At 34.4% G+C, this 27,553-nt stretch overlaps 1 protein-coding gene across 9 annotated transcripts in view; it reads right to left on the bottom strand.

The window, feature by feature from the left end:
• NF1 (neurofibromin 1) overlaps positions 1–27,553 on the bottom strand; it is a 254,686-nt gene that overhangs the window by 167,725 nt on the left and 59,408 nt on the right. For 6 of the 9 annotated variants that reach the window (XM_082442253.1, XM_082442255.1, XM_082442250.1 and 3 more), the window contains 8 exons: positions 23,580–23,686; positions 18,801–18,868; positions 18,481–18,556; positions 17,576–17,733; positions 4,623–4,796; positions 4,036–4,158; positions 3,712–3,786; positions 2,074–2,103 (listed from right to left, as the gene is read on the bottom strand). In XM_082442253.1, coding sequence (XP_082298379.1) covers positions 2,074–2,103; positions 3,712–3,786; positions 4,036–4,158; positions 4,623–4,796; positions 17,576–17,733; positions 18,481–18,556; positions 18,801–18,868; positions 23,580–23,686 — 811 coding nt within the window. The remainder of the gene's footprint in view (positions 1–2,073; positions 2,104–3,711; positions 3,787–4,035; positions 4,159–4,622; positions 4,797–17,575; positions 17,734–18,480; positions 18,557–18,800; positions 18,869–23,579; positions 23,687–27,553) is intronic. The other 3 variants (XM_082442249.1, XM_082442254.1, XM_082442252.1) reach the window with 1 other exon arrangement.

Genomic DNA, 27,553 nt, shown 5'->3' on the forward strand with positions numbered 1-27,553 from the left:
AGGTTATATTACCTAAGCCCCCAATTTTGGATTACAAACTCTATTTACTGGATAGTATACTATAAAACCAATTTATAAAATACAATCAATACTGAACTCCATTTATGAAAAAACTCCTAAGTTATGAGGGAAGAAATACTTTTATTTGGATAGTATGATTGTTTCTATTTTTCTCTCAAACTCTTACTTTATTTACTTCCCAACAAATGATCAAGTTTTATTAGTTTCATTATATAATGAATTCCTTAAACGTTAGTCAATTTGGTCACCTGACTTGCACAGAGCAATCAATACACTTTGATTTCCATATATCTACTAATTTATACAGCTTGTGTTAATCAGCTTAAAGTAACAAAGACTGAATAATCACAAAATGCTTTGAGATAAGGGTCTTCCTCACTCTACTGACCCTATAATATCTTGTCAGAAACTGCTGAACTAAAGACATATGCATCCCATGTAACATCCTATCCAAACTACTATGTCATTTTGATAGCTGTTGGAATTGTATCATGGTACCAGGTATACCCTATTAAATAACTTGATTTTAACTTAAGATTTAGTTATTTTCAAAATTTCTATTTTTCATAATATATAAAATCATTCATTTTAAAGTAAAATTTAAAGATACACTTTCAAATAAAATAGGCACTAAAACCTAGACATCATGTAGCTGGTAAAAATTTCAGTGTTTCAAGCAGTTATTAAATGTGTCCTTTCTAAAACTAGTCAATTAAGGTAGACTTATTCTTTCTTGTCCTTGAAAATTCTAAGTTCATTGCCAAACAAATGGCAATACTTTCATAATATAAGCAAACCATGTGGCAATTCTTCAAGATTATTTCAATAAATTTCACATACCTTGGAAATAATTTCTTCAACCAAACCCTCTCAATAGAATGAGATCATCTCATTCTCAATATGTGAACTATCCATAAGTAAACTACAGTAAACTGCCATAAGGAAAAAACAATACTAAGTACTATACCAGCTATAGCATGTTCCACTGATGGGAGAGATATTTGGTTCATATATGTATGTATTATTTCTTTAATTGCCCAATTATAACAACATATCTAATCTAACCTAAAGGAAGCGTATAAAGATTAAGCACATAACACAGATCTTTTAACTACAATTCATCTCTTATGGCATTCCGTAATAAAAAAGGTGATGGTACAACACGTACCATTTTAGAAACTGATGAAAGCTTAAATTATAATCAAATTCAAATAGTGACTGGATTTTCAGATTTCTTAAGAAGAAACAGTGGACTCTTTTAGACCTAAACACAGTACTTATGAACTGAATATGAGTATGTTTCACGAAAGCAAAACAAAACTGCAAACATCATTACTGCTTCTACATACACCCCCAAAACCACATCAGTAAAACATTTATCTAATTTGAGAATGTGGTAATTTTAAAATAATCTGTGAGCTGGCTGAAAAAGAAAGGAAGAAGAAAACTTACGAGGTGTATTGAACCAAGAATCATTTAAAAGGAAATCTTATACTACAAATAAATTTAAGATTAGGAGTCCAAATATCTAAGAAAAATTTTATGTGACTTCAAGACAGAATATTTCCATAATATCTGCATTAAGTGAGATTCTATAATAGTCAATTCCATAAATTTGCATATTTACTTTATACATAGTCCTTTTCAATCAGAAATTACTTCAGATTCAATATCTCTTAGCCTCAAACCAAAGGAAAGAAAAACCCTAACAAGAAACAATTTATCAAACAATCTATTATAATAAAGTATCATTATCTAAGGTCCAACTATAAAAGATATTTTATAGACTCAAATTTATGTTCCTTTTCAAGCTAGTCATTAAAAGGTTACTAACACTTAATATTTTAAAAGTTAGCCAATACAGGTTTTTCTTTATAAAAATAGATTTCATATTTATGTGGCCTCTGATACAGACACACTCCACCTTCACACATGCAGTACTCATTAGAGTACAGAAGGATGCACAACCACTTCACCATATACATTGAGGCATGCATGAAGTACCACTCCAGGCATGCTTTAAACCCACAAAGGAGCAGCTCAGCCACTTACAGCAGTGCCAAGTCCATGCTTGAAAGTGCTCTATATATTCAATTGTAGACAAAAATATTTCACAATTAAAGTAACTAGCCACAGAGTATCAAAAAAGTATACACTTGGGTTTATTAAATACAAGCTTTAAGCATTTATGTAAACCATCCACTCTAATAAATAGAATGTTTTTAGTATTATAAACCAAAGGAGAAAAAAGTAATAATGTTTTATTTCTGAATTACACATAAACATGAAGGGTAAAAATCATTGCTTTTTTAAACTAATGGCCTTGAAAGTAAACCTTAAGGGTACAGTGTCTTAGCTCATTACACTGGCAAAAGCAAAATAAAAATTTTTCTAAGTTTTTAATACAAACATACCTTATCTGCAGTATCAGATTCATTAAACTTTACCTTTTGCAAGAAACTGTAGTTAATGTTACTTCTACCTATAACTGATCTCAACTGAGAGAGGAATCATTCCCTCAGGCATTTTTAGTTATTCATAGTGTCTGGGGGCAGAGATGGGAGAGGAGGGAAGTGGCACAAATGGTATTTAATGAAATGAGGACCAAGGATGCTAAATGTCCTACAATGCATAAGGCAGTCCTGCATTGTAAAGATTGTCCTGACCAAAAATGTTACTAGCACCCCACTGAGAAAAACCAAATGTGTCACTACATAGCTTTATTAATAGTTATTATTCCTCTGCAGGAATGGATAAAAGAAAATGTGGCAGAATTTGATATATAGTTCAATACATCCAAGGCAAATGAAGGTGAGAAGGATATTTTTAACTCACTAGAGACACTCCTTTAAAATGAAATTTGATTATAAAGAGGACAAATATACCTAAGTTATCAATGATTAAAGTCCTTTTTAAGGGAGGAAAACAGGAAAAAGTTGAACAATTTACACTTACGTGTGAATATCTAAAAATGGATAAAAGTGGAGCTATGGTAAATAACACTTGAAAACCTTCAAAATATGATCAGAAGAACAGAATTTTTTAAATCCATGGTCCAAATCTAATACGGTTACTATCTTTCTACTTGATGCACGCACATCAGAGTCGAAGGTTTCACAAGTACCTTTTGATGAGTTTGCTTATTTTGTCTGATATGCTTTTATATCATGTAAACACCTCTAAGTGTTCATGTTTCATTTGTTTAAGGAAGACTAAAAAGTGCAATCAAATATGGTCCCACCATTTTTTTAATATACATAATGGGCTACAACATAAATACTGCTACTTTTAACTTAAACAGTAAGGTGACAAGTCAGAATGTATCAAATGCTGGGAAAGGGCTAAGAGTATTAAAATAATATGTGAAGAGCTTTGGGATGAAAATGTTAAATTATATTTTCAGTGGCACTGTTCTCAAGTGCTTCTGATCCAAATATCTTTTAAGTTTAATCTTTCCAAAGGATCCTATTAACCCCACCTTCCTCAATAAGGGCCCTGAGGTCAAGATTAAATATGAAAAATACAATTGTATATCAGTTATTAGATAGAATCATGTGTGAGAAATCTTCCTATATCATACATCTAAATTCAAAATCTTTTGTAAACCAAAAATGTCTTTCTTAAAAAGAAATAAAAAAGGAGTAAAGAAAAAAAATTTTTAAGTAATTTAGCAATACCTTTTGGACTTACATTGGTGATGATTCGATGGAGTGAATTTACCAGCACATAGTGAAATGTAGAAGGGGAATTCTGAGCCAGGCAGATCTAAAGAGGAAAGAAAAAAAGTGATTATTACTTCTATGAGAAAAATATATAGTAATATATATGAGGACAAAAGGAACAACAAAAAGAAAGTTTTTTTAAAAATAGAATAGATCTTTAAGGTCTTGAAATTAACATATAATAACGAGCAATACTGATAAAGGTGTAATCTATTCATTTTTCTACTCTTTTCACATTTAAAAGGATCAACAGCATCAGTAAACACAATTGGATCAAAACCAATGCTCTCACCTTAAAGTGTTGGTTGTTGTGAGGGCTTATACGAAAGCAAGAAACAAGGCAGTCAATCATTAGATCCACATCTGCAGGCTGACTGCCTCTTGAGAATGGTTTACTTGGATTAAAAAGCAGGTTCTATGAAAATCCCAATAGAAAACAAAAGCCTTTAAACAGTCATGCAGTATTTTTTCTACTAGTATTTAATAATAACACATCATCCACACAGATGGCAGTAACATTTAGTTCCCAGACAAAACACAAAACACTAATATTGTGGTTCATCAGTCTGACAAAATTCTTACTATACCATATATGGTTCCTTTCAGGCCCAAATTTCTACATTATTTTAAACCCAAGTCTGAATATTTATGCTAATTTAAGAAAACAGATTCATTCTGTGTTTTCTTCATATTCTAAGCCACTTTATGTAGCCGGGGGAACAGTAACAAAAGCAGGTCCTAAGAACTTAATAAAAGAAGACTCAGAACTTCTGTGTTGCAATGATCTTTGACAGTGATCTAGTATACTATTTATACTATAAGTTTATTCTTCATTTAACGTTTTTTAAGTTTGTATAAGAGAAACAATAAGCATGTTACCTTAAGATCAACCACCATGGACTGAACTAGTAAGAAGATGACAGAGTTATCTTCCCAATTGATGTAAGTACTTGCTTTACACAGTTTGACACAGGCGACTGCAGCGCTTTCAGTCAGCTGCCTGCTTCCTCCGTGGCCAGCAAGTGCTTTTCGTAGACTGTCCAGAAACAACTTCTACAAAATTCAAATACAGCAATTAGATAATATGTGAAGTTTCTTAGATTTCAGACTTATTTAATAAAGTAGCAAATTAGCCTCTAAAAATTATACTCTAGAAATATATAATTGATATATTGATATTTGTGGTTTTAAATTTCATAATTTAAGTAGCTGTCATCATTTAAATGTTTGTTGAATCCAAAAAAAAGGAACCTGTTCTTCCCTTTCTTTGTTGAATTATTAAAGGAACATGAGAAACCATCCTTCCCGAACAATGTAGTTGACTTCCCAACCCTGAATTTAGCTGATCAAATTCTCTTTTTTATATTATCTTTAATTTCTAAATATTATACTTCCTCGGTTACTGTCTATCTCAAATTGTTCCATCTTTATCTAAAACTCCAGGCTATATTCAAGCTTCAGCCTTCTAACTAAGGATATATCTAAGGCTGTTCTATTGTTCTAAATTCCATTCCTCATAGAAAGTTATGCATTCTTGTGATCTCAAGCCCTCTCTACAGCTCATTAACAAATTTCTCCCTTTGGCCTTACTCCTAACTGAAAATAATACATCTATACTTACACACATTCTCAAATATAACATGCCAAAAGCTAAACTCACGCAACAACAGCAGAATATACATTCTTCTCAAACACACAAGCAACAATTTCCAGGATAGACCATATGTTAGGCCACAAGTCTTAATAAATTTAAAGAGATTAAAATAATATATATAATATTTCTGATCACAATGAAATGAAACTAGAAATTAACAGCAGAAGGAAAACTGGAAAATTCACAAATGTGTAAAAATTAAACAACACCCTTGGTCAAAGAAAAAAATCACAAAGAAAATTAGAAAATATCTTGAGACAAATCAAAGTAAAAATACAACATACTAAAAATTAAAGAAAACAGTGCTAAGTGGAAAACTTATAGCTGGAAACTCTTACATTAAAAAAGAAGAAAATTCTCAAATCAATATGAAATAGAGAATAGAAAAACGGGAAAAATGAACAAAATAAGAAGTTGGTTCTTTGCAAAGGTCAAGAAATTTACAAACCTTTAGCTAGATTAAGAAAAAAAGAAGACTCAAATTACTAAAGATCAGAATTGAAAATGAGGACATTACTGTTTTTACAGAAATAAAGATTATTACACTATGAAAAATTATACACCAACAAACAGGATAATCCAGACAAATGGGCAAATTCCTAGAAACACACAATCTACCAAACCTGACTCATTAAGAAACAGAAAATCTAAATAGACCTATAACTAGCAAGGAGATGAAATCAGTAATAAAAAACCTCCCTAAAAAGAAAAAGCCCAGGATCAGACGGCTTCACTGGTGAACACTCTATCAAGTATTTAAAGAAGAATTAACACCAGTCCTTCTCAAACACTTCCAGAAAATTATAGGAGAAGGAACACTTCCTAATTCATCCCATGAGGTTAGCAATACTCTAATATGAAGGCCAGACAAAAACAGTGCAAGAAAACTATGGACGAATTTCCCTTAAGAATATCTATGAAAGAATCCTCAACATGAATTAGCAAACCAAATCCAGCAGTATAGTAAAAGGATTATATACCATGACCAAGTAGGATTTATTCCTAGAGGACATGAATGGTTCAACAACAAAATCAATCAACGTAATACATCACATGAATAAAATGAAGGGAAAAAAATCATCACCATTGATGCAGAAAAAGCATTTGGCAAAATTCAACACCCTCCCATGACAGAAACACTGAATAAGCTTCCTCAACATGATAAAAGCTATATATGAACAACACATAGCTAACATCATACTTAATGGTGAACAACTGAAAGCTACTGGTCTAATATTAGGAACAAGATACGGACACCTGCTTTTGCCACTTCTATTAAACATACTAGTGGAAGTTCTACGCAGAACAATTAGAAAAAGAAAAGGAAATGAGAAAAGAAAAAGAAATAAAAGTCATCCAAACTGGAAAGGAAGAAGTTATCTCTGTTCTCAGATGACATGATCTATATATGTAGAAAACCTTGAAGATAACACACAAACACACAAAAAGCCTGTTAGAGCTAATAAACAAATTCAGCAAAGTTGCAGGATACAAAATCAACACACAAAAGCCTACTGCATTTCTATACACCAGCAATGAACAATTTAAAAAGGAAATTAAGAAAACAATTCCACTTATGAAAGCATCAAAAAGAATAAAATACTTAGGAATTAATTTAACCAAAGAGATGAAAGACTTGTACAATGAAAGCTATAAAACAGTGCTGAAAGAAATCAAAGAAGATATAAACAGAAGCACATCCCATGTTCATGGATTGGAAACTTAACACTGTTAAGATGGCAATACTATCCAAAGCACTCTACAGATTCAATGTAGTCCTTATCAAAACCCCAATGGTGTTTTTTGCAGAAATAGAAAAACTCATCCAAAAATTCATATGGTATTTCAAAGGAAGCCAAAAAGCCAAAACAATCTTGAAAAAGAAGAACAAAGTTGGAAGACTCAAACTTCCTGATTTCAAAACTTACTACAAAGCTACAGTAATCAAAACTCTGTGATACTGGTATAAAGACAGACATATAGACCACTGGAATAGAACAGAAAGTGCAGAAAGATATCCTCGAATATATGATCAAATTCAGTGGAGAAAGCACAGTTTTTTTCGACAAAGAGAGCTGGAAAAACTGGATGTCCACATGCAAAAGAATGAAGTCAGATCCTTCCCTTACTCTATATACAAGAATGAACTCAAAATGGATCAAAGATCTAAACAACTAAAGCTATAAAATCCTATAAGAGAACATACAAGACAATCTTTACAACACCGAATTTGGCAATGATTTCTTGATATGATACCAGAAAAAGCACAAGCAACAAAAAATAAACTGAACTTCATCAAAATTAAAAAACTTTTGTGTATCAAAGGACATTATTGAGAAGGTGAAATGACAATCCACAGAATGAAAGAAAATATTTGCAAATCATATATCTGAAAAGGGATTAATATCCACAATATTTAAAGAACTCCTACAACTCAACAACACCACAAAAACACTGTGAGTGTACTCAACACCACTGAACTGTACACTTAAAAACAGTTAAAAGGGTAAATTTTTTGCTACTTCACCACAACATAAATAAGTAAATAAAAATTTAAAAGCTAAATTCATATTTCCTCTGAACCAACTCCCACTTTGGACTTCTCTTTGATCACTCTCAAACACTATTCTGCATATCTCACCTCTAACCCTTATCTTTAGACTTTTCCTAATTGCCTAAAGAATAAAGTTTAAACCCAAACTGGCTCACAATGTCTTCCAGATTACTCACATCTGCTCTTCATCTTCACTTCTTGTAACTGCCTGTGTGAACCTTCCACTCTCTAGCTAACTTTTCTGAACATACCTTCAACATTTTTATATCCATTTTCTTGATTACCCTGGCTTGAACAACACTCACTTTCTCTAATCTAAATTCCTTTCTTATTTCAAGTTCAGCTAAGTTCCACACCTCTTCCATAAAACTTTCCTAACTATCCAAGCTTCATCTGAATTCTTACAGCACATACAGCCTGTACTGTTATCCTAGTAAACAGGTACTCTTGATAAATAATTTTTTATCCATAAAGGAATAACGGGGACTTCCCTGGTGGCACAGTGGTTAAGAATCCGCCTGCCAATGCAGGGGACACGGGTTCGATCCCTGGTCCGGGAAGATCTCACATGCCGCGGAGCAACTAAGCCTGTGAGCCACAACTACTGAGCCCACATGCACCTAGAGCCAGTGCTCCACAACAAGAGAAGCCACCGCAATGAGAACCCCGCGCGCCGCAATGAAGAGCAGCCCCCACTCGCTGCAACTAGAGGAAGCCTGCACGCAGCAAGAAAGACCCAACACAGCCAAATATATATATTAATTAATTAATTAATTAATTATTTTTTAAAAAGAGAAATAACTGGGAATTCTAGGGAGACAGCAGTCTTAAGCCATCCTTGACTGCCGATCTCTCCTCTAGCTCCTTTATTCCTTGGTTCCCATGTTCACCTCTTGTTCCTGGAGATATAGCCATATTTCTCAGCCTCCCTTGCAGTTAAATGTGGCTATATGACTGAGTTCACCTAATGAAATGTGAATGAAAGAGATGCATGCTATTTAAGGGCCTGATCCATAAAAATCCTCAGCATGCTTTTTTTCTATGTTATCTTTTTCCCTCTGGCTCGCAGAATGGAAACAACTCCCATAGAAGCCACGTATGGAAAATGGCAGTCGTTGCTGGCCAAGGTCCTAAGAAACCACAAAGAGGAGGACTGTCCTGCAGAGCTACTCAGTTCGGCTGCTCAATACTATTTCATTAAGTATAATAAAGTTCTATTTAGTTGAGCTGTTATACTACCTACCCTAATACAGTAAGATAGTAATACAAAGAAAAATAATAATAAAATTTAGAAACTGAAAAATAGAACTGCTTTCCATACATAGTCTGCAGTCTAGGATTGGTGTAAATGAAAGCCTGATCTGATCTGTTTAGGGTTCTATTTGTTTGTTGTTTGTTGCCTTGCTTGCTTTATAATAAAGCGCTACGTATGATTACCAAAGCCTGGAAGGAGTTCTGCCACACTGCCAAAGTCAATTGGCTACCTGTGGGAGCCCAGCCAGCTAAACCAAGCATTTCTCACAGCATACTATCTCAAGCCACCTACAGGGTACTTCTAAGAGTGGCATTAAAGATTTGCATTAAATTCTGTGTCTTACTAAAATTATACACATTCTACTCGGATGACCATGAAACACTTTTTTAAACAAATATGTACCACAATTAAACTTTTTTAAATCACAAAAAACTAACAATTTGGAAACCAAAAACATTCCTCTAAGTCGAATATGGCATCATCAAGTAAGAGAAATTAGAAATTGGAAATCACTAAAATTGAGGAAACTTCATCTGAAAACCAAGACTGCTGCTAAAAAGTAAAATCCAAAGCCTTACAGATACTTCTACAATTTTTTTTTTTTTTACAATTTCTTAAAAAATTGCAAATAGATGAACTAAACCATTACCTCAAAAAATAAATGTTAGAAAATATAAAGTCAAAATGCCAGGTTTTGGGCTTCTCTGGTGGCGCAGTGGTTAAGAATCTGCCTGCCAATGCAGGGAACATGGGTTTGAGCCCTGGTCCAGGAAGATCCCACATGCCACGGAGCAACTAAGCCCGCGCACCTAGAGCCCATGCTCCGCAATAAGAGAAGCCACTGCAATGAGAAGCCCGCGCATCACAACAAAGAGTAGCCCCCGCTCACCACAACCAGAGAAGGCCCACGCACAGCAACGAAGACCCAATGCAGCAAAAAAAAAAAAAAAAAAAAAAAGCCAGGTTTTAAAGACCAATAGAATATATAAACCCTAGTAAACATGAATGAGGAAACATGAGACATATTAGAAATGAAGAAAGAGTTATAAACATGGATATTGAGGAAAATAATTAGAAGAGAATATATAAACATTATAAATAAACATTCTGTCTATATATTTCTATATTGTAAATAACATATGTAGATATAGATATACATAACTCCTTGTTGATGAAACTGAAAAATATATTTCCTAGCAAAGAATAAACTGTCAATAGTAACCTTAAAAGAGACAACACTTCCTCAAAAAATTAAAAATAGAATTTACATACAATCCAACCATACCACTTCTGTGTATATATACAAAAGAATTGAAAGCAGGGTCTCAAAGAGATATCTGTATACCCATGTTCACAGCAGTATTATTTGTAATAGCTAAAAGGTGGAAGCAACCCAAAAGTCCAGGGACAAATGAAATTGGATAAACAAAATATAGTCTATATATTCAAGGGAATATTACTCAGCCTTAAAGAAAGGAAATTCTGACACATGTCATGTTACAAGGTGGATGAACCTTGAGAACATTATGCTAAGTGAAATAAGCCAGCCACAAAAAGACAAACACTCTACATTTCCACTTATATGAGGTATCTAGAGTAGTCAAATTCATTGAGACAGAAAGTAGAATGGTGGCTGTTAGGGGCTAGTGGGAGGGGAATATGGGGAGTTATTGTTTCATAACAAAATGAACAATGGTTCTTAAACTTTAGTGTGCACCACAATCACTTAGACGGTTTGCTAAAACAGGTTGCGAGCTGTGCCCCACCCCGAGAGCTTCTGTTTCAGCAGACCTAGAGTGGGGATCTAACAATTTGCATTTCTAACAAGTTTCCAGGTGATGCTGATGCTGCTGCTCTTAAGACCACACTCTGAGAAGCACTGAACTAGATCTTGATCTCAATCTCTCTGTCTCATAAAAATTTTAAAAAGTAGACTAGAAGGATGTATACCAACCCCTGACAGTGGCTGTTCCCAGGGAAAAACGAAAGAATATGGAATTAGTGGAATCAAAGGGGACTTCAGCTTTATCTGGAATTAAAGGAGAATTTATGCAACTATTATTTGTTCAATTTTCAAAATCATATGTAAATAGAAAAAAGATAAGCAATATATCATACTGTTAATATGAGTATGGGTCATTGTTATATTCATTGTATACTTCAAATATTTCTGCTAAAAAAGATAATATAGTCAAAAGAAATAATGGTCTGGAAAAAATATTTACAACCAACTGAAAATAATGGATTACTGCTCCTAATAAACAAAAAGTCCCATTAAGCTCTACCCACCACCAGTCCCTCCCAACAGGAAACTTACACAAGCCTCTTAGATAGCCTCATCCACCAGAGGGCAGACAGCAGAAGCAAGAAGAACTACAGTCCTGCAGCCTGTGGAACAAAAACCACATTCACAGAAAGACAGACAAGATGAAAAGGCAGAGGGCTATGTACCAGATGAAGGAACAAGATAAAACCCCAGAAAAACAACTAAATGAAGTGGAGATAGGCAACCTTCCAGAAAAAGAATTCAGAATAATCATAGTGAAGATGATCCAGGACCTCGGAAAAAGAATGGAGGCAAAGATGGAGAAGATGCAAGAAATGTTTAACAAAGACCTAGAAGAATTAAAGAACAAACAAACAGACATGAACAATACAATAACTGAAATAAAAAATACACTAGAAGGAATCAGTAGCAGAATAACTGAGGCAGAAGAACGGATAAGTGACCTGGAAGACAGAATGGTGGAATTCACTGCTGCGGAACAGAATAAAGAAAAAAGAATGAAAAGAAATGAAGATAGCCTAAGAGACCTCTGGAACAACATTAAATGCAACAACATTCGCATTATAGGGGCCCCAGAAGGAGAAGAGAGACAGAAAGGACCCAAGAAAATATTTGAAGAGATTATAGTCAAAAACTTCCCTAACATGGCAAAGGAAATAGCCACGCAAGTCCAGGAAGCACAGCGGGTCCCATACAGGATAAACCCAAGGAGAAACACACAGAGACACATAGTAATCAAATTGGCAAAAATTAAAGACAAAGAAAAAATTATTGAAAGCAGCAAGGGAAAAACGACAAATAACATACAAGGGAACTCCCATAAGGTTAACAGCTGATTTCTCAGCAGAAACTCTACAAGCCAGAAGGGAGTGGCATGACGTATTTAAAGTGATGAAAGGGAAGAACCTACAACCAAGATTACCCGGCAAGGATCTCATTCAGATTCGATGGAGAAATCAAAAGCTTGACAGACAAGCAAAAGCTAAGAGAATTCAGCACCACCAAACGAGCTATACAACAAATGCTAAAGGAACTTCTCTAAGGGGGAAACATAAGAGAAGAAAAGGACCTACAAAAACAAACCCAAAACAATTAAGAAAATGGTCATAGGAACATACGTATTGATAATTACCTTAAACATGAATGGATTAAATGCTCCAACCAAAAGACACAGGCTTGCTCAATGGATACAAAAACAAGATCCATATATATGCTGTCTATAAGACACCCACTTCAGACCTAGGGACACATACAGACTGAAAATGAGGGGATGGAAAAAGATATTCCATGCAAATGGAAATCAAAAGAAAGCTGGGGTAGCAATACTCATATCAGACAAAATAGATTTTAAAATAAAGAATGTTACAAGAGACAAGGAAGGACACTACATAATGATCAAGGGATCAATCCAAGAAGAAGATATAACAATTATAAATATATATGCACCCAACATAGGAGCACCTCAATACATAAGGCAACTGCTAACAGCTATAAAAGAGGAAAATCGACAGTAACACAATAATAGTGGAGGACTTTAACACCTCACTTACACCAATGGACAGATCATCCAAACAGAAAATTAATAAGGAAACACAAGCTTAAATGACACAATAGACCAGACAGATTTAATTGATATTTACAGGACATTCCATCCAAAAACAGCAGATTACACTTTCTTCTCAAGTGCGCATGGAACATTCTCCAGGATAGATCACATCTTGGGTCACAAATCAAGCCCCAGTAAATTTAAGAAAATTGAAATCATACCAAGCATCTTTTCTGACCACAACGCTATGAGATTAGAAATGAATTACAGGGAAAAAAACGTAAAAAACACAAACACGTGGAGGCTAAACAATACGTTACTAAATAACCAAGAGATCACTGAAGAAATCAAAGAGGAAATCAAAAAATACCTAGAGAAAAATGACAATGAATACACGACGATCCAAAACCCATGGGATGCAGCAAAAGCAGTTCTAAGAGGGAAGTTTATAGCTATACAAGCCTACCTCAAGAAACAAGAAAAATCTCAAATAAACAATCTAATCTTACACCTAAAGGAACTAGAGAAAGAAGAACAAAACAAAACCCAAAGTTAGCAGAAGGAAAGAAATCATAAAGATCAGAGCAGAAATAAATGAAATAGAAACAAAGAAAATGATAGCAAAGATCAATAAAACTAAAAGCTGTTTCTTTGAGAAGATTAACTAAATTGATAAACTATTAGCCGGACTCATCAAGAAAAAGAGGGAGAGGACTCAAATCAATAAAATTAGAAATGAAAAAGGAGAAGTTACAACAGACACCGCAGAAATACAAAGCATCCTAAGAGACTACTACAAGCAACTCTATGCCAATAAAATAGACAACCTGGAAGAAATGGACAAATTCTTAGAAAGGTATAACCTTCCAAGACTGAACCAGGAAGAAATAGAAAATATGAACAGACCAGTCACAAGTAATGAAATTGAAACTGTGATTAAAAATCTTCCAACAAACAAAAGTCCAGGACCAGATGGCTTCACAGGTGAATTCTATCAAACATTTAGAGAAGAGCTAACACCCATCCTTCTCAAACTCTTCCAAAAACTGCAGAGGAAGGAACACTGCCAAACTCATTCTATGAGGCCACCATCACCCTGATATCAAAACCAGACAAAGATACCACAAAAAAAGAAAATTACAGACCAATATCACGGATGAATATAGATGCAAAAATCCGCAACAAAATACTAGAAAACAGAATCCAACGACACATTAAAAGGATCATACACCATGATCAAGTGGGATTTATCCCAGGGATGCAAAGATTCTTCAATATACGCAAGAAGAAAAAGGAGAAAAACCGTATGATCATCTCAATAGATGCAGAGAAAGCTTTCGACAAAATTCAACACCATTTATGACAAAAACCCTCCAGAAAGTAGGCATAGAGGGAACTTACCTCAACATAATAAAGGCCATATATGACAAACCCACAGCCAACATCGTCCTCAATGGTGAAAAACTGAAACCATTTCCACTAAGATCAGGAACAAGACAAGGTTGCCCACTCTCACCACTATTATTCAACATAGTTTTGGAAGTTTTACCCACAGCAATCAGAGAAGAAAAAGAAATAAAAAAAGGAATCCAAATTGGAAAAGAAGAAGTAAAGCTGTCACTGTTTGCAGATGACATGATACTATACATACAGAATCCTAAAGATGCTACTAGAAAACTACTGGAGCTAATCAATGAATTTGGTAAAGTAGCAGGATACAAAATTAATGCACAGAAATCTCTTGCACTCCTATACACTAATGATGAAAAATCTGAAAGTGAAATTAAGAAAACACTCCCATTTACCACTGCAACCAAAAGAATAAAATATCTAGGAATAAACCTACCTAAGGAGACAAAGACCTGTATGCAGAAAATTATAAGACACTGATGAAAGAAAGTAAAGATGATACAAACAGATGGAGAGATATACCATGTTCTTGGATTGGAAGAATCAACATTGTGAAAATGACTCTACTACCCAAAGCAATCTACAGATTCAATGCAATCCCTATCAAACTACCACTGGCATTTTTCACAGAACTAGAAGAAAATATTTCACAATTTGTACAGAAACACAAAAAACCCCAAATAGCCAAAGCAATCTTGAGGAAAAAAATGGAGCTGGAGGAATCAGGCTCCCTGACTTCAGACTATACTACAAAGCTACAGTAATCAAGACAGTATGGTACTGGCACAAAAACAGAAATACTGATCAATGGAACAGGATAGAAAGCTCAGAGATAAACCCACGCACATATGGTCACCTTATCTTTGATAAAGGAGGCAAGAATATACAGGGGAGAAAAGACAGCCTCTTCAGTAAGTGGTGCTGGGAAAACTGGACAGCTACATGTAAAAGAATGAAATTAGAACACTCCCTAACACCATACACAAAAATAAACTCAAAATGGATTAAAAACCTAAATGTAAGGCCAGACACTATCAAACTCTTAGAGGAAAACATAGGCAGAACATTCTATGACATAAATCACAGCAAGATCCTTTTTGATCCACCTCTTAGAGAAATGAAATAAAAACAAAAATAAACAAATGGGACCTAATGAAACTCAAAGCTTTTGCACAGCAAAGGAAACCATAAACAAAACGAAAAGACGACCCTCAGAATGGGAGAAAATATTTGCAAATGAAGCAACTGACAAAGGATTAATCTCCAAAATTTACAAGCAGCTCATGCAGCTCAATATCAAAAACAAACAACCCAATCCAAAAATGGGCAGAAGACCTAAACAGACATTTCTCCAAAGAACATATACAGATTGCCAACAGACACATGAAAGAATGCTCAACATCATTAATCATGAGAGAAATGCAAATCAAAACTACAATGAGATATCACCTCACACCGGTCAGAAAGGCCATCATCAAAAAATCTACAAACAATAAATGCTGGAAAGGGTGTGGAGAAAAGGGAACCCTCTTGCACTGTTGGTGGGAATGTAAATTGATACAGCCACTATGGAGAACAGTACGGAGGTTCCTTAAAAAACTAAAAATAGAACTACCATACGACCCAGCGATCCCACTACTGGGCATATACCCTGAGAAAACCATAATTCAAAAAGAGTCATGTACCACAATGTTCATTGCAGCTCTATTTACAATAGCCAGGACATGGAAGCAAGCTAAGTGTCCATCAAGAGATGAATGGATAAAGAAGATGTGGCACATATATACAATGGAATATTACTCAGCCATAAAAAAAAAGCAAAATTGAGTTATTTGTAGTGAGGTGGATGGACCTAGAGTCTGACATACAGAGTCAACTAAGTCAGAAAGAGAAAAACAAATACCGTATGCTAACACATATATATGGAGTCTAAAAAGCAAAAAAAAATGGTCATGAAGAACCTAGGGGCAAGACGGGAATAAAGACACAGACCTACTAGAGAATGGACTTGAGGATATGGGGAGGGGGAAGGGTAAGCTGGCACAAAGTGAGAGAGTGGCATGGACATATATACACTACCAAATGTAAAATAGTTAGCTAGTGGGAAGCAGCCGCATAGCACAGGGAGATCAGCTCGGTGCTTTGTGACCACCTAGAGGGGTGGGATAGGGAGGGGGGGAGGGAGGGAGACGCAAGAGGGAAGAGATGTGGGGATACATGTATATGTATAACTGATTCACTTTGTTATAAAGCAGAAACTAACACACCACTGTAAAGCAATTATATTCCAATAAAGATGTTAACAAACAAACAAACAAACAAAAACTATGCTTAGGGACTCCCCTGGTGGCGCAGTGGCTAAGAATCTGCCTCACAATGCAGGGAACACAGGTTCGAGCCCTGGTCCGGGAAGATCCCACATGCCACGGAGCAACTAAGCCCGTGCACCACAACTATTGAGCCTGTGCTCTAGAGCCCGCGAGCCACAACTACTGAGCCTGCATGCCGCAACTACTGAAGCCCTTGCACCTAGAGCCCATGTTCCACAACAAGAGAAGCCATCGCAATGAGAAGCCCACACACCGCAACGAAGAGTAGCTCCCACTCACCGCAACTAGAGAAAGCCTGCGTGCAGGAACGAAGACCCAACGCAGCCAAATAAATAAATTAAATAAATAAATAAATTTATAAAAAAACTATGTTTAATACTGTCCTTTCTGGTAAAAGAATGCAACTACAGGATTATTTTAAATCTTTAATCAATGAGTGTTATCACTGATATCATATTTTTCCTCCAACTAAATCTATGTCCAAGTATGTCTCTGCTAAGGACAGGAAACAAAAAAACCTACAATGATGCAACTAGAAATGGTCACCTGAAATATCATGCTTACAGAATGCTAAGCTTAAAGTAATATACACCTTGAGTAAAATAAATTGCTTCATGGGAATTCCCTGGCGGTCCAGTGGTTAGGACTTGGTGCTTTCACTGCCGGGCCTGGATTCGATCCCTGGTCGGGGAACTAAGATCCTGCAAGCCGTACGGTGTGGTCAAATTAAAAAAAAAACAAAAAACAAAAACTGCTTCACATCTGGACATGATGGAAACAACTTTGCCCTCCTCACCTTATTCATGTTGTTTTCATCAACCACATCCTTGGATATATCCTGGATTACTTCTGGACACAAGATAAGGAGAATGATTTGTAGTGGCCAAACTGCTGCTTTACGTTTGGTGCTTTCAGCAAAACCATCCACTAGGTCAAACAGTTTTTCTGCACACTCTATGTGAAAAATATAAATATTAAATGATATAATTAGATGAGAAGAAAATCTCTGGCATTAAATTAAAAGCTGGTGCTATCCAAAAACCCAAAGGCCACATTTTTAAAAGATAAACTTGGAAGTTCACGTAACTCAGCAAATTCTTTCAATTCAAGAAATGTTATATGGTCTATGTATTAGAAGAGGTTATATTGTCTATGTATTATAACAGCTATCTTGATCCATCTAGAAAAGCCCAAATTTTAGAATGGCCAGACTTGTATTTAGTCTCAATGTGCAGGGCCTTATGCAAAGTGTGATGTATCCAAGAAACGAAGACTGAATAGCTTCTCAAAGGGAATTACCAAAGCTCTCCAGGAGTCTATTCTCCCTCTTGCAGTTGTGTCTTGAGAATTCCAAGTGGGGATATTCCTACTTTACACACATCTCTCTAAATACAAACTAAAGCCTCAGAGCACACACAGAAAAAAGGTGCTTCTCTAAAACAAAGAGCCATCAGTATCCAATCTACAACTCTAATTAAAGATCAGAGCTTCATTTCAAACTTCCTTATCCATTTGCTCAAAGGAAAAAGGTTGAGGCTAATTTAGAAATATAAGAAAAAAGTAATATTTCCTATTTGACGTAAGTTGAAAAGATTAAAAGTACCATAATAACAAAAATAACTTGGAAAATGATAGGTTTTTACCTCATAAGAGTTTAAAAGACAAAAACAAACAAACAAACAAAACCAATCTTATCCTTACCAGCCATATCAGTCTGTGGAATCTGGTATAACTTTGTAAATTCATCTGGATAATTTTCTACCCAGTTCCAAAATGCCTACAAATAACAAAACATATGTTTTTATGTCATATTTTCTTAATATAGTAAATAAAATAACATATGCTTCCAATTATATCACAAAATTCTAATTTCCTTTGGAAGAATATTGCAATGCAGTCTTCCTAAAAATTAATGTGAAAGTGTCACTCAAGTCATAACTCCTTGATTCAAAATACTGAAGACAGCAACACTTATAACCCAAAATTAACAAAACTTTAATATCAAAGAGGTTATTACTTACTTTTTCCAGGCTATTTATAACTGCTAACTGTGCAACTTTCTTTAGGGCTTTAAATTTAAATGATGTTTCTGGAGAAAAAAAAAAAAAGTTTTACAATTAACTCTAGTTTAATTAGTTAACACAAATACAATTCAGAGCTACTGGTAAAAATAACTTTCCTTTTATATATAAACTTTTGTTCCAGTATTATTTATAAGCAATGTAAAGGTAAAGGTAATTAGTATAAGCCAAAACCTCACTGGTTATGTCCACTAAAGACCAAACTGAACCTTGAACTTCAAAGGTTGTTGTGAATTTTTTCCTTTGTTTTGTTTCTAGTAATAACTACATTTTTAAAAAATGGATAAAATACACGGTCATTGTAGAAAATTCAAAAAATACACAGCAATCTAAGGGAAATTTAAAACATTATCTATGATTCTACCATTCAGAGACAATCACAGTTAACAGTTGGGTGAATTTTCTCCCTTCCCTTTTCCTATGCATGTATAAGACAAATACATTTACCATAACTGAACAAAACCTGTTCATATCAAACCTGTTCTTTACATTTCACATCATATCCCCCACTTTTTCCATATCACTAAAAATTCCTCATACATATATTTGATGGTTCTATATACAATAATAACTATTACTTGAACAATTACAACATGCCAGGTATTTTCAATCCAATATATTTAATTCTTTCAAAATCTTAATGCTTTCAGGTATTACAGATGAGCCAACTGTGTTTCTGAGGTTACAGATCTAATAAATGATTGAATTGGGCTTCAAAGCCATAGTCTTTTCAGTATGCTTTGATGTCTTTCAGAATATTTAAGTCACTGTATTAAGTCACTGGTTATTTAAATATTTTCCAATTGTTGGATATTTAAGATATTTCCAATACTGCACTATTATAAGTAACATTAATACTTTTATATCCAAGTCTTTTCCACATTCTGATTATTTCTTTAAGGCACATAAATACCTAGAAAAAGAACTGTCCAAAGAGATGAATATTTTTAAGGCTCCTGATAAATATTGCCAACCTGATTTTCAGAAGGGTTGGGCCAAAGGCCACTCCCACCAAGCAGCATATGAAAGTGCCCTTATCACATCCTTGCCATCATTAAATGTGTTCATTTCTTTTATTCTGCTAATTTGATTGTTCAAAGAAGTAGAATGCATTTTTAAAATAAGACTAAACATTTCTCCATATAAATATATTAGATATTTTAATTTCCTCTTCTATAAATGTATTGTCCACATTTATAAAAAGATTTATATCTGGAAAAGATGACCCTTCTATAAACTATATTACTGATAACAGTCTCTTGGCAGAGAACTCCCCATATGGACTTTTAATGAAGGGATGCAGGTACTTTCTACAATTACATAAATATCTTTATAAGACAGAGATGAGTCTACAAGTTATAAAATTGTCTAAATAATCCTTTAAAAGTCACTTTTTTTCCTGGACTTGGAAATGAGCAACTTGCTCTCCAAGTCAGTTTTAAAACATATCCTTCCAACCTTCTTTGCTCTTGCTCTCCTTTGACTTCCAAACAATAGCATTACACTTCACAGTGCTCTTGAGTCTTTTTGCCTTCCTATACTCATCAACTTTACCTTTATGACACTTTAAATGTGTTATACACAGTAGTCTATTCTCAATTCCAATGTATAAATATTTTAATACTCCAGTTCTACAAGTTTCTGACTGGGTACCCTACCAATACCTCAAACTCAATAGATCTAAAACTGAATTTATCATTTTCCTGGCCACCTTCTCTGCTTTAACCAGGCTGCTCTGTAACACTTGGTGATACTTCCCTTTAACATCACATTCCTAAATTAATCACCAAAAGCTATGCAATGTATTCTACTTCCTAAATACCATATCAAATTGGTCCCCACCCTACCCCATTCCATCCAGACCTCCACTATCCTTATTTCTACCTCACGTTACTATACAACCAAGTCCCAGAAGTTCATGTAACTTTCTAGCAAATCATCCTGCAAATTTCAAGCAAAGTGGCATATCTAAAATAAAATACTGATCAAGGTAATTCCCACCCAAAAGCCTCTGCATCACTTCCCATGGCCACTAAAATAAAGCCTAATAACCCATAAGCAAAACAGTATAGCAGTTAGGTACTTTGGTTCTAGAGACAGACAGATGTGACCCTGCCACTCAATAGCTGTATGACCTTGTAAATGTTACTTAAGCCTCAGTTTCCTCATCAATACAGGGGATGATAATAATAATAATATCTGTTTCACAGGGTTACTGTGAGTATTGATGAAAAAAGCATGTGAACTGCATAGCGTGACATGTGGCACATACTGAAAATGCAACAAATGTTACTATGTTTTTATTAATATGATCTGACCTACTCTTGTACCTCTCTATATCTTGCTCTTTTCCTCTTAACATCTCCCACCCCCAAACCCATAGATACTTATTCTCTCACTTTATGCTCACTCTATTTAGCTTTGACACACTGCTTTGCAAATAATCTGATAATGTATTTGTCTGATAAACCAGGCCATGAGCGCCAAAGGGAGAGATTCAATACTTTGTTAATCTTTGTAAGCCCAGCACTTAGCATGGTTCCTTACATACAGTTTCCCAACCAAAGCTGCTGAATCGAATTTAAAACACATTACTACTTCTACTATTCCATATTACAGGAAGTTTCCATTCCTTTCACCATTATCATGTAGAACCATCTTTTGCTGGTCTATTTAATATTAGCTTTATACTTAACATTTATCAGCATAAACTCTAAATTTATGATCATAAGGAAGCTGCATTCAATGGGGATAACTTACCACAATAAAAAGAAAGTAATTTATCCACACACTTAGTTTCTCTCATTTGTGCATGGAGAACCATCTCAATTAATTGTTATGGATTAAACATTTCTATGAAAACTGATCTTTTAAACAAACACCTATCCACAGGCACCCTGGACTAGATTTCCCAAATGTCACTGAACAGTTATGAAAAAAAAATCACAAAACCCCACTTAATTTCTTAAATTTTATAAGATAAAATTTTTTATAAGATAAGATTTTATAAGATTAAATCTCTAAATATTACCATTCACTTCCTTAACTTTTCAATGTTTAATGATAAATATTAAAATCTTGAAATTTCAACTGAATTGAGTGGTGGTTTATAATAATCTAAAATAATTGCTGCCCACTTGTCCGTATCTTGACATAATAGCTAAAATGATCCATTTTTCCTTTATTAAAGTTACTGAAAAGTGATTTAATTGTTGCTTGGTTTTATAATGGTAATGATCTAAAATCACAAATTCTGAACAAGGTAATATAGCTGGAACACAGCCTTATAGGATTCATCTATATAGATACAGCCTTTTTACATCTCTGGTGAATAGTTGTTGAGTTTAAAGCAAATGTTAAGAAAACTAAACATGGTATTTTGAAAATTACACACTGTAGAACTGTTGAGGTTTTCAAAGTTAGTATAACTAAATCTCCTTTTAGGTCAGACATTAAAAAACATTAGTGACAATTCCTATATCAACATACAAAGTAAAATAAAAATGAGTGTGAATCATATACTATAAGGTTCCACATTTAAATTAGCCAGGATCCAATATTCCATAAAATTAAAACACAATTTTTGTGAAATGAATTTAGGTATTTATACTCATTTTATTAATAATACTCAATGATATTTGATTTATATTAACACATTCCTGCTTACCACAAAAATTCTCTCAATTCCTTCTGATAGTTTATTTCAATCAACATAATCATAGAAAGCACTTTCCAAAGCTTTAAAAACACACATTTTAGGCATTATAATATTCCCATGTGTGACTACTATTGACATGTTCTACAAGGAAGCAAAACTAACTTTTACTGAAAGAGTAAGACTTTGTAATGCTATAAAGTCAGTCAGTAAGTCAATAACAGAATTGAAAACAGAATGTCAGAAATGAGATTCCTGACTCAATTTCTCCTCTCATCGTAAGAGCACAATCTTCTGGTTCCACCTGCAATGAAACTTCTATAGCCTGCTACGCTATCTGCTTTTAGCACTACCAATAGCTAAACAAATAACTTCTATAACCTACTAGCTACCCTCAAGAGGTGAAATTCTAGAAAAATTAAATAACAGCATCCTCACATTCTCTTTTTTTTTTTTTTTAAAGAAATGCTCTTTTTTTTTTTTACTTTTTATTTATTTATTTGTTTGTTTGTTTGTTTGTTTGTTTATTTTGGCTGTGTTGGGTCTTCGTTTCTGTGCCAGGGCTTTCTCTAGTTGCGGCAAGTGGGGGCCACTCTTCATCGCGGTGCGCGGGCCTCTCACTATCGTGGCCTCTCTTGTTGCGGAGCACAGGCTCCAGACACGCAGGCTCAGTAATTGTGGCTCACGGGCCTAGTTGCTCCGCGGCATGTGGGATCTTCCCACACCAGGGCTCGAACCCGTGTCCCCTGCATTGGCAGGCAGATTCTCAACCACTGCGCCACCAGGGAAGCCCCATTCTCTTTATTAAAAGCAAAAATTGTAGTTGAACAAAACTTTCCATTGCCAAGACTTAAGATACTCATTTTCGCTAATGTATTGTTTTCAAAGGTTCAAAAATTACTGAACCATAAAGTATTACTGTCCATTTCTCAAGGACATTTATTTGCACTATGAAATCCACTTTGATGTTCTAGCTCAACACAATTAGTATAATTAGTACATTCAACATACTGGTTTTTCACCCACAGTGATTAATTTCAGATATATCATACATTTAAACTTACCTTTCAGGAGTCGTTTTAATTTTGCACAATCCACATTGATATACTGTAACAATTCTATATCATGAACATCAACATTGTCTTCTGAACAAACAGTCAATTCCTGTAACCTGAAAAGTAAAAACCAAAAATAATTTATCAACTGAAGTCTTAGGATAGTCCGAAATTCTGAATTCAACAGACTCTTCTCACCCTAATGATGAGTTTATAAGAGAAAATACACATATAAAAATGAGAATAAATTTTTTAATGAAAATCTAAAGGAACATAACTAATTCAGAGGCTGTGATAAAAGAAACCGTGATAATCCAGTAAACTTCACAATGTATATCAAATCACCATGTTGTACAATATACAGAATTTAATATACAGAATTTTTATTAAAAAAAAGGGATCACAGCATGCTGATAACTGCTGAAGCACAGTAAGAGATACTTGGGTATCTGAAATACTTTCTCTCTGCTATGTGTATTTTAAAATTTTTTCTATAATATAAAATTCAAATTTCAAATTATAAGTTAAAAAAAGATAAATTTTATTAACCTCTATTCACATCAACTAGACTTCAGAAACATGAATGACATTTTATCTACATTCACAGGATACATTTACTTTGTATCAAAAAAATGAGTAAGCCTTTATTCACTGCGCTTTTCAGTCTGTACGTGTGCTTACGTGATTATTTAATTAGTGTCCCTCTCTCACAGAACTTAAGCTTGTAATGACAAAAATCTTTCTAAACCCCAAATTTCCCTCTTATTAAATATGAAGTTACCAAAAATGTAGAAAAATTTAGCACTTAACAAAAATATAGATGTTTAAACTGCTAAGAAATTCACTTAAGCTTAATAAATAAAAGAGGTTAAAGTTTTCTTCCTTTTTTTCGCTAACAACCACAGAGGTCAGCTTTTCAAATGTTGGTACTGCTAATCTATTGTTGTGTGCTTCCTAATGAAGCTTGCTTATTTCAATTAATAGATATCAAAAATGTAAGCAATAGAATGAAATTACTAACTTTCATAAATGCAGAGAGAGATGTGTGAAAAAGCACAAATAGTACAGGACCTTATTCAAAATATTAGCTCAAAGTATAACCATTTCAATATAATTTAAAATTGACATTAATCATCACACTAAACCTTCAGTTGCTAAAAATGAAATCAATGCTATTTCTTCCTTCTCAAATTCCTCTTTCACTCACTTTAGCCCATAGATGTATAGCTAACATTAAAATTATTCTAAGCACTTACACTAATGTTCTTCTTATCATCAGGGTGAGAAAAGCTTAGCAGTTCACACTGGGAATGAGAAGGTCCTCAAAACTGATTTACATGCTACAAATTCCACAGCTGCTGCAAAGAGCCTAAAAATATGGAATATGACTCCTTAGGAAACACAACTTAATAAATCAGCAACACCAACTTTTTAAAAGCTAACTCTTGTGGTTGTTTGTGAGAAATGGAAGAAAAGTTTAATTCCTTTTATAGTCCAGTTTTTACCACAGGGAAGAAACATTTTGTGAATTTATAAGGCAGAGAAATCAAATAAAGGGTAGTCTGGGCAAAAGAAATGAAGTGGAAAACCTATCACTAAAACATCTAGAAAAACTAGGTAAACTGAACAACAACAAAAAGATATTTTAAATGTACAGAAATAAAGCAAAACAAACACTATTTACCCACCCAAGTCCAGAAATGGAAAGGAAACTGAAAACCAGAGATGGTTTTGAAGGCATGATCTAGCCAACAAAAGAAGGGTGAGAGTCGGTTAGATTTTTTTTCTCTCCTTAACCTAGGGGTCTGGGGCTAAAAACATCCACATGGGACTGGATACAAAGTCCTGTACCCTCATAATGCAGAGAGTAGAATCAGGGGCCTGCATAAAACATGGCTAGAAAGAGCTATGCACTTCCTTAAAAAAAGAAAGAGACACTGAAAGAGAGACAGAGACATAAAGAAAAGAGAGGGAGGGGGGAAATCTACCAGCACGAGAAGTCTGTCTGCTCTGCCTAAGATTTGGGTAGGGGAAAAAGTCACCCAGGGCTGTCACCTTACAAGGGTTTGAGGCCCACATTTGTACTACCCATACAATCTGGGGCTGAGAAATTAACAAAAATATAGGTCCAGAACTGGGCACTTGGCAAAAACAAATGCAAAACCATCACTAGGATACTCCCACACTCCCAGGCTACAAGAGATTCCCAAAGAAAATACAGACTGCACTAAAGATAAATTTGCAATCAAAGTTTACAAAACAGAGAGAAAAAATTCACTGTGAATGACAGTTGGCACATACAAACAAATGAGATTATTTAACAATCTTAAAGAGAATATATAATAAGTATGTTTTAAATAATCAGACATATAAGAAGAAATTTTAAACTATTAAAAACAGTAAGAAACCATTTTAAAAAAACCAGCAGATTTGTAAAAGAATCAAATAGAACTTTCAAAGTCACTGATCTTCTGCTTCTGGTATATGTCAAATTAGATATTTTTCAGGACCCTCCAACTACAAAACAATTAGATCCAGTGCATTGTATAATAATTCTGTGGAGAAAGCAGCTAATGCTCTACAAAAAAGAGTACTATGAGCCGCAGAACATGGTATACTTCAGCAGAATAAAAAAGTTATCTTATGATCTGTAACTCATATTATTCCCTTAAAGAAAAGCAAAGGACAGAAATATCAAAAGCTAATGTTAATCCTAAAAGAGAAACATCCATAGACAGGTAGAATGGTCAAGCACAACAAATTTTCATGATACTGATTCATCTAGTACATACGAAGTATAAATTCAATCTTCAGAAAGAACTGCCATTCCAGTTCCTTGCATATTTTGTCACCTAATGCTACGACAGCAGTGTCACAGGATAACCCCATCTAAATTAAACCATCATAATGGTCTTTTAGGTAAGTGACCCTCTAATAAGATCAGCTCCTATTTCTGGCACCAACTAAATGAAACAGCAAATGCAGTTGTCTGAAACATGAATTTCATAGATCCCATTTCTGAGCAGTCTGTCCCCTGAAAGCTAAAGAAACTGGCTTATTCTGGAGACATTTAACTTCTACTCTGCAAACAGTGAACTAGATTCAGGAAACAACCAAAAGTTGTCTATTTTTACACGTGCCAATGCTGCAAAATAAAACCTTTGGTGACTAGAAGATTTTTAGAGTTTTCAGAGGTGGCACATTTGCTGTGTTTTATTAAAGCAATTCATGTTTGGATAGACTAAAAAACATTTTACCCTTTTGATCATTTTCTACCTTCAGTGTAAGATTATTTCAAACAGTAAGACTGGTCTAGTAGTCACCTAAACAAAGAAGGGGTTTGGTTTTGTTTTTTATCATTTTAATGCGTCCTATTACCTAGGTGTTTGCTACCTTGCTGCTTCAACCAGTGTACTATTTACTCAGAATATGAGATGTTAACACTCAAGAGATTTCATGAAGACATCGTTCTATTGTATAACTATTACCCTACATTATCAGTCATATTATAACATTAGATAAAATTTTAATTTTCTTTGCACCACAATTCTGATGAGAGGTTGGAAGAATACTGTTGCCCAGCATCACGATCAAAGAAATGCCATTTTTTATTAAAAAGACTGCAGGATTTTGAAGTTAGCCAATTCCGCCTAAAAACCACAGCACAAATTCTCAAACTATGATGTATGTTCTCATTCACATCTGTTGGAAAACAACATAAGAATGAACTAAGCTAATGGACGTCCATTGCTCACACAAAAGACAAATCAAAGATGCAGGTGCCATTAAGCAAAGGAAATTGTTTTTCTTTATTCTGCGTTAGTCTTTGATCCACTGAATCACTAGGTGATTTACGTTATACTTCCTACTTGGTCTTAATTAGGGACCCATTTGACTCTACTTGCATGAGAAAGGCAAATCGTCCGCATGAAATTAAGATCCAGAGTTACCTGCTACCATCAGCTACAGTTCTATACCCATTT

The sequence above is a fragment of the Balaenoptera physalus genome (genome assembly GCF_965194825.1).
Source record: "Balaenoptera physalus genome assembly, chromosome: 20".
NCBI lineage: Eukaryota > Metazoa > Chordata > Mammalia > Artiodactyla > Balaenopteridae > Balaenoptera > Balaenoptera physalus.